Source organism: Papio anubis, chromosome 7, assembly GCF_008728515.1.
Source record: "Papio anubis isolate 15944 chromosome 7, Panubis1.0, whole genome shotgun sequence".
NCBI lineage: Eukaryota > Metazoa > Chordata > Mammalia > Primates > Cercopithecidae > Papio > Papio anubis.
Window position 1 is genome coordinate 138,915,099 of NC_044982.1, and position 8,702 is coordinate 138,923,800.

General features: G+C 37.6%; 1 protein-coding gene across 6 annotated transcripts in view; it reads right to left on the bottom strand.

Annotated features, from left to right (window-relative positions):
* The window catches only part of SLC12A1 (solute carrier family 12 member 1), a 101,357-nt gene extending 96,739 nt beyond the window's left edge, over window positions 1-4,618 (bottom strand). For 3 of the 6 annotated variants that reach the window (XR_649103.4, XM_009210111.3, XM_009210113.3), the window contains exons 1-2: window positions 4,524-4,618; window positions 2,713-3,318 (exon numbers count right to left, since the gene is read on the bottom strand). Coding sequence is in view for 5 of the 6 variants with exons in the window: in XM_009210111.3 (XP_009208375.1) it covers window positions 2,713-3,132 (420 nt within the window). In the remaining variant the exon portion in view is untranslated. Of the gene's footprint in view, window positions 1-2,712; window positions 3,319-3,547; window positions 3,739-4,523 lie in introns of those variants that run through there. The other 3 variants (XM_031668724.1, XM_031668725.1, XM_009210112.3) reach the window with 3 other exon arrangements.
* Between the last annotated feature and the right edge of the window lie 4,084 nt (window positions 4,619-8,702).

The window sequence follows — 8,702 nt, forward strand, 5'->3', positions numbered from 1 at the left end:
TTTTTTTGAGTCAGTGTTTCACTCTTTTTTCCCCTGGGGGGGGGTTGGGGTGTTTTTTTTTCGCTCCACAACCTCTGCCTGGCTTTTTTTTTTTTTTTTTTTTTTTTTTTTTTAGTAGAGAAGAGATTTCAGTTGGTTATGGCTGGTCTTGAATTTTTGACCTCAGGTATTCCACCAGCCACAGCCTCTGAAAGTGCTGGGATTACAGGAATGAGCCACCACACCCGGCCTTTAGATGGCTTTCTAAACTCCTGATCCTTTAGAGCTTTTCTCCCTTTATTGAAAGATTTACATAAGCCATGGCTTTTGCAATTATAAATAAGCTACTTTTCTCTGTCTGGAATGTCAGTCCTAAGAACAATGTGAATTTATTCCATTTCTTTTTTTAATGAAGTTAGAATTCTATTTTCTTTTGTTGTAAATTGGGGAAGTAGGTGAATGAGAATATTTAAATTGTGATACTAACTTTAAAAAAAGGAGGCAGCTTTAAAAATTATCATGCGTGATGTGGTAGAGTATTGTGGGATAGAATTTCAGGTCTTTTTAAAAAAGAACTTTGATTCATTTTAATTCTTCAGAAACAATTGAAATATCTTTTTACGATGCCTTAAATTTCTTTCTGCCTTTTCCATGTCTTGGAAACTCCTGGTGGCTGCTTCTGTCAACCTTCTTTTCATTTTTCTTCTCCTTTTTCTCTCTGCCATTTTCCTTTCCTTTCCTGACACAGAAAAGGACAGTGACATCTCAGCTGGATTTCAAGAGTTCAGATTGCCTCCCTTCTCAAAAATCTTCATGGAGCTACCATGTTGTCTGAAATTGTTGCATTGCTAACTTCTTTTGATTAAAGCATCACATATGCCAGATAAAATCTAAATCTTAGGCCTATAAGGAAACCAGCCATTTGGCAGACTGTTGCCTATTTAGTACACAGGACTAGTAAGGTTTGGTGGGGAAAGGGGATAAGGAAACAAAATTAAAAACACGAACTCCTCCTCAGGAAGTCACTCAGTCTCTGGTGGTAGGACCCAGAGTCAGGGACTGTAGCAGCCAAGGCAAATACATTTTAGAGATGGATTTTCTTGAGGAAGGAAAGGTGAGCAGAAACTAAAGAAAGATTTTCCCCTTTATTAGCATCTTTCCTAAGAGTAGTATTCCTAGACTTTCTGGAGTGGATGACCATTTAAAAAAATATTGAAGGAATGAATGGATGAATGCACACAAAATGAACTGTTTCAATCATTTTCTTCTCTCTCCTCAAAACTTGGGCAAGAGTAAACTCATTTGAATATGTGACATCTAATCATTCTTTTTAGCAGGTAATTATATTTCATAAAGAATGATGTTTATTCCAAACTGGTCTGGAAGAGCAGGAAGATAAAGTTGATCAGTATATTTTGGAGAAAGTTATGGAAGAAGAAATCTACTAAGTTATAAGGTTGGAGGCTGGGTGTGGTGGCTCATACCTGTAATCCCAGCACTTTGGGAGGCTGAGGTGGGCTGATCACCTGAGGTCGGGAGTTCGAGACCAGCCTGACCAACATGGAGAAACCCTGTCTCTACTAAAAATACAAAAAAATTAGCTGGGTGTGGTAGTGCATGCCTGTAATCCCAGCTACTCGGGAGGCTGAGGCAGGAGAATCACTTGAACCTGGTAGGCGGAGGTTGCGGTGAGCCGAGATTGTACCATTGCACTCCAGACTGGGCAACAAAAGAGAAACTTTGTCTCAAAAAAAAAAAAAAAAAAATTAGAAAAAGTGCTGCGTCATACTTCTAACACACTTGGGAACCCTGGCTGTATTTCTTAAATAATGAAAAGTTTAGCCACTTCTGCTGCTTCTGTACTTAAATTTAATTTAGTTATTTTTATATGCTTAAGCACATTCAGGAGCCTCAGGCAAAGTTTTAAAGAGGAAGGGATAAAATGCTGAATCTTATAAATCTCTGCCCTCTCTTTAAAGAATATAAAATTACTCCTATGCACTAAAGGCTGGCACCCACAGTATTAACTACAGCAAGCACAAATGTTTTGCTTTTTATACGATTGACATAGAGACATTAATACTGACGTGAAACCAGCTTGATATTCAGTTTGACATGTTTAACCAAGAGTAAATTGAGTAGGCTATCATCATAAACAAGGAACAACATATTGCCTAACGTTTAGAGTTAATTCTTTAGTTCTCTATCCGAAGTCAGAAAACATTTGTGGAGCTGGGCACAGTGGCTCATGCCTGTAATCTCAGCTCTTTGGGAGGCTGAGGTGGGAGGATCCCTTGAAGTTAGGAGTTCGAGACCAGCTTGAGCAACACTGCAAGACTCTGTCTCTATAAAAAATAAAAAAGTCAGTCAGGTGTGGTGGTGCATGCCTGTAGTCCCAGCTGCTCAGGAGGTTGAGGTGGGAGGATTGCTTGAGCCCAGGAGTTCAAAGCTGCAGTGTCCACCACACTTCAGGCTGGGTGACAGAGCAAGACTTTGTCTCAAGAAAAAAAAAAAGAAAAAAAAAATCCAAAGAAAAAAGCATCTGTGAAACAGTTTTTTGTGTATTTTCTGTTTACTGGGAACTAGAGACAGTTTTGTAAGTAAGATGGATAGTGTTTGGAATAGACCTCTCCATTTGACTGTTTCACATTCATTCATAGTGTAATGAAAGAGAAGGAAATGACCTGAAGTTATGAATAAGGGAGGACACTTGCCTGTGTCCTTCAAGCTTACCTTTGCGAGTTGCTCATGAATCTCAAGCAGGCTGGGTCGGTTGACCTTGGGTCCACTGATGCTGCCGGTGTTGCGATAGTACTCTATCTTGGGAACGGCATCCATGGTGTTGTGGCCAAAAGTTTGTAGGTAGTATGTGTTTGTGTGAGAATCATAAGCATGAAAACTGGCATCTGTTTTAGCAGTTTCTCCACTTTGGAGGAAATTGTCATAGCACTCCTGATTCCCAGGCCTAAAGCTGATTCTGAGTCTTTTCTGAGCCTCATCCCCAAAAGAGGTTTCTTCATAATGTGGTGGGTCAGTGTTGTCATTTGCTGCTGCACTGCTCTCATGGTTCTCATTTATGACATTAACTTGAAAGCGATTGGTATTACTGGGCACTGAATCCAGAAATATGTTGGAAGAGTTGTTCAGTGACATCTTCCAAAATTGATTTTTTACTGAGCTATCTACTTTATGGTTGTGTTAAAAAATCTATATATTTCTTCATCAAAATAAACACTAATGTGCTTCCATTAGGGAGCTCCTGGCTTTTGTTCTAGACCATTCAATAAATAGATTCTTGATATATTGTCTCCTATATAATCTTCAGGATGTTCTTCAAAGCTGTCATTGAAAAAGAAAATTAAACTTGTTTCAAGTAATACAAATATATTTAGGTGAGGGTGGGATATAAGGGAACAGTTTTGTTTTACAAGACATACAATTTTAAACTCATTTCACTAAAATTTATCTGTCCATGAACCTTAGTCGTGTGAGTAATTAAATCCGATAATAAATAACTGGAAAACTGTTCCAGCAAACAGAATTTCCAATGCAGTCATTAAAATGTTACCTGTGTTTGTAGTATTTGCTTGGATTCAGTGCACTGGAGTTCACTATGACTTTAAGTCAGATGTAATTTTACCTATTGAATACAGTAAGACCTGATGAGAATGTTCTTAGCCTAAGACATAGTTCACTGACAGTACTAAATACGGAAACTGCAAAGTATTTTGATTGATAGGAATATACACTATATGACATGTAAAATGAAAGACAAAACTTCTAAAAAATATATTCTTGCTAGTTTATAAAAATCTGTACATGTTCAACTAATAAATTGGTTCCAAATTTTGCTACCTATACAACAAGTAAAAAATTATGTTTTAGAATATGCATTTAAAAAATACATCCCATCAAGATGATGTCTCTGTGAATTCTTGGATCTTTTACAAGATCCAAATATTTCGTTTGCTCGTACATTTGTTTGTTTTGCAAATACTAACATGAAACCTTAAAAATATGAATATAGAAATAAGTCATATATCTATAAGAAATAAGTCATGTATCTTAAAAAAGTCCTCTGTTATATTTAGGTAAAATAATCATGCTCTACTGACTCATTTTAATGAAATGTCCTCAATAATTGAGAGGTTTATATTTGACTGTGAGATGAATAGACTTCACAATAATTTTCACAATTTCATAGTACTGGCCTGTCTTAAAACACTTTCTTTAGAATTATATTTCCTTATTTATATCTTAAAATTCAGCTTTTCAAGGGAAGTTCTAGAAACATGAGATAAATATAAATAAAAACTTGTCTCTCTCATGCAATTATTAAAGCTGTGTATTTGCATTAAAAAAACCCTCAACTTCATTTCTCAAGTATCCTTTCCTGGGGAAATTGTAAATGAAGCTATTATCTTTTTAGTTTTTAGAAAACACTTCTCTTCATAGTGCTTGACACCCTCACCTACTCGTCAGAATCTACTTTATAACACAATATTAAGTATTATTTTTACCCTGCCCAGAAATGTTCAACTTACCACCAAGGAGCCTTCTTCTGAGGAAACGTAACCTGCTTCAGAGTCACCCAGGAATATATGGGGCACTTAGCTTTCAGCCCAGAATGTTAGGCTTCTGCTTATTGGTTAGAAACTTTCTTGAAGGAGATGACTGTGCAATGATTGGCCTGGAATAGTACTGTAAGCCCTACCAGGTCATTAGCCCTGAGGAACCTTAAGCACCACATCAACTGGTAACTAGTAGTAAACCATTAATCCTTTTAGACAGGAAGTAACATAGAGTTTCTTTAATTCATAAGGACAATTGCATTGCTTAATAGCAATTGTCCAAAAATTGTGAGCATTGCATTAGTCATTTGGGAATAGATTAATTGAGTTCCACCGTCTTATTTCAGATGAGCCCTAGTGACCTCCTGTTGTTTAGCATGTGTAACAAAATATAGTTCTCCAGAGATAATTTCTATACTCTGTAACTAGAAAGTAGCATCTGAAATGATTTTATCTTGCTTGTGGTAGATATTACCTTGAGTCTTTTGCATGGGAAATAAGTAGATTGGGAGTGGAATCAATGATTTATTGAAAATATTTCTATTTTGGGAAATACAGGAAAACTGTTTTTTTTTGTTTTTTGTTTTTGTTTTTGGTTTTTTTTGAGACAGAATCTCGCTCTGTTGCCCAGGTTGCGGTGCGCTGGTGCAATCTCGGCTCACTGCAACCTCTGCCTCCCAGGTTCAAGCGATTCTCCTGCCTCAGCCACCTGAGTAGCTGGGATTACAGGTGCCCACCAGCACGCCTGGCTAATTTTTTTGGTAATTTTGGTAAAGATGGGGTTTCACCATGTCGGCCAGGCTGGTCTCGAACTCCAGACCTCAGGTGCGCCTGGCTCAGCCTCCCAAAATGTCGAGATTACAGGTGTGAGCCACCGCGCCCAGCCGGGAAAACTGTTTTAAGCAGGAATCAAACTGTGGGTAAGTATCCCAGTGGCACAACTAAATGACCTGTCTCCAACTGGAAAAACATTTTTTTTGTCAAATTCAGTTTTTGAGTTTTGTTGAAGAAAAGATTTTTCTTTTTCAGATTTGCAAGTAGGTGATTATTAACACAGCAAACAATTCCTCCCTCAGGTCTGTCAATGATTTTCAATCAGGATGATTGAATGAGTCCTCTTGGTTTCTTATAAGAAACGACTCAAGTGATTTCCAGTTGTCTGAATAGCTCAGTTGTGGTGTAATATAGTGGCTAGGAACAAGACTCAAGTCAGAAGGCCCAATTTATGTCCTGGCCCTGCCACTTGCTGTCTGTGTGAACTCAGTCAAGTTACTCAGTCTTTCTGTGCCTTAATTTTCTCATGTGCAAATGCAGATATGGATAATCATTGTACCTACCTTGTTGTAGAGTTATTTTGAGGAATGAATGAGCTAGTTTGTGTATGGGGTTTAGAACAGCAACGATTTTTTTTTGGCTTTATGTAGTTTTTTATTTGCCAATTTAAAAATAATTTTCTTCCCCCTTTAAACTATTAATCTCTTGATTACCTGTTCCATTGCTCTAGACTGTTGTTAGTTAAGCAACCCTAAATTTACACCTTCAAAGGGATGACAGGTGAAAGTTTACATCTCCAAGGCATAGAACTTAGATCTAAACACCATTATTTGCTGAAACAAAAAGGACATGAATAAAGGCCCACTCAAAACGAGATTGTCAGGAAAAGTATCCTAAACAAAGGTAAGATTTGGTGTATAAACGTTAAACCAATGTCTTTTTTTTTTTTTTTAAATATACTTTAAGTTCTAGGGTACATGTGCACAACATGCAGGTTTGTTACATAGGTATATGTGTCCCATGTTGGTGTGCTGCACCCATTAACTTGTCATTTACATTAGGTATATCTCCTAATGCTATCCCTTCCCCTCCTCCCCACCCCACAATAGGACCCGGTGTGTGATGATCCCCTTCCTGTGTCCAAGTGATCTCATTAGAACAGCAACAATTTGTACTTAGTGCTTGCTTTTACTATTTTAGCACTATTTACAATTAGCTGGAGATTTTTTCTTAGCACATTCAAGATCGTGAGGTGAATCATTAGAGATTGGGATAGATATTTTGTCTATAAAAATAAGTGTGAAGGTAAGTTAGTGAACTGATTCAGGATTATAGAAGTGTCTAGAGACACCTAAGTAAAACCCTTTAGATTCTCTTCGTCAGGTAAATGTCATGCTAATCAGTCAGGCTAATGTCATGAGGCCATATCAGAAATAAAGACAGAATTACAAGTATGTACCTATAACTCATTCCACTCTTGAAGGCCACCAGTACAAGGCATTTATCTGTTCAACAAAGGGTTCTGATTCCTCATATAGAAAGTGTTTTGGCACAGGAATGTCCCATTTCAAATTCAGCTGGGTGGAGCTGGTTGTTTATATCAAGACAAGGGACAGCTAGGATGGGGCTGGGACTCAAAACAGGTCCTATTCACCAGACCAGGACAGAAGCCATGAGCTGACATCCTTCAACCCTTTTGGGAGCCACGTATTTACTCTGCAACCTTTTTCCTCTACCAATGACTGTGAATACCTCTGATACCAGTCAATTTCCTTTTTCTTGCTGGCTGACTGCCTGACTTCAGAGTGGTATGAATTTGTTTTAGTCTTGGTCTTACATCATCCAGACATTTTCATTCTAAGCCTTTTATCTCTTACTGTGAAATGAAAGTCTTTGTTCTCTATTAAGGGGATTCGGGCATCCTGGAACAAATGGGAGATGGTTTTGGGGGATATGGATGAAATTACACCATCCATAAAGCCAACCTTGAAAGGCGAATCCGATTTAGGCCTTTCAGACAGGCGGGAAAGGTAACAGGAGCAAGCTATCTTGAGGTATGCTCCTATATCTTTCCTCTGTCCTCTCTGACAAGGCTTTTGGGAAGGGGAAACTAGAGGCTGATCCAGCTGTGACATTGAACATCTATTCCTAGAAGAATTAACATTTCATGAAATTTCCATGTTGTTTTCATATTGTAACCAGCCTTTTATATGTTTTATATTCTTTCTGTTTCTGAAAATACAGATGCTGACTTTTCTATCCCCCCAACACCCCCCCACCAAAAAAAGAAAAAAAAAAAAAACAAAAACAAAAAACTAAGGCACCCAATAGACCACAAATAAAAACCACAGATGAAGACACTTTTGGTTAATAGAATTTTTCTTTAGTGGATTTGGAAATAATATTATGGTAGAGTTGATATACTTGAAAAGCTTATGGGAGTTGAACTTCCAGAAACAATGCTCATATTTCATAAAGTTTTCTTGGTTGTCGAGGTCTTTCTTCTTTCGAAATAAAGATCTGGCCTTGGTTTGTTCTAGTCATCAAAATGGAGGGTCTTGGTAGGTGTCTTCTCTGGGAGACAAGTGAAACATCTGGTACTTTAAAAGACTTGGTCAATAAAGAGACCTAGTTTCCTGGCACACACAATTTTCAGTACATTCAGCTGAACTTGGCCCAGTGACCTGTTCTTGGGCCAAGTTACTAACTGGCTATGAGATGTGTACCAGGCCTACACTCTTGAACCAACTAGGGTACAGAGAGCCTCCTTGAGATGAGGATCTGATCCAGAAGATCTACAGCTAATAACAGATATGTTCTACATCTATTATGAGATGGAAAGCATCAAGGAATCTCACAGAGACAGGTGGTTTTGGAATTCTGTAGACCTGAGCAGTAAGCATGTCTATAAGCTATGTAGAAGTGTTGAGGACAGTGTCTAGGGATACAGCAGAAATTAAACTGCCCAAGTTCAATCCCTAACATAACCATTCCCTAGCTATGGTGACCTTGGGAAGCTAGTTAATTTCTCTCAGCTTCAGTTTCTCTTCTGCAAAATTAAGATTAAAAATAAAATGGACATAGTAGTCTTCAACTCAAATAATTGATAAGAGTATCAAATAAATTGAAAGTAACTAATTTAGTGCTACCCCTTGGCAATATTAGTCTTGTTCCTTTGTGGTATGTTTTGCAGTTGTGTGTTTTCAAAGGACATGAATATTTTTGTATTTATCTCCTGCTATGTTCCTCCATTCTGACTCATAGAGAGTCAGAAGTTTGTAGTTGGAAAGAATTTAGAACTATATAATTCTATCTTTTTATTTCTCAATTGAAGAGAATGAAATACTAGAAAGATTGAATAATTTACACTAAGCCATT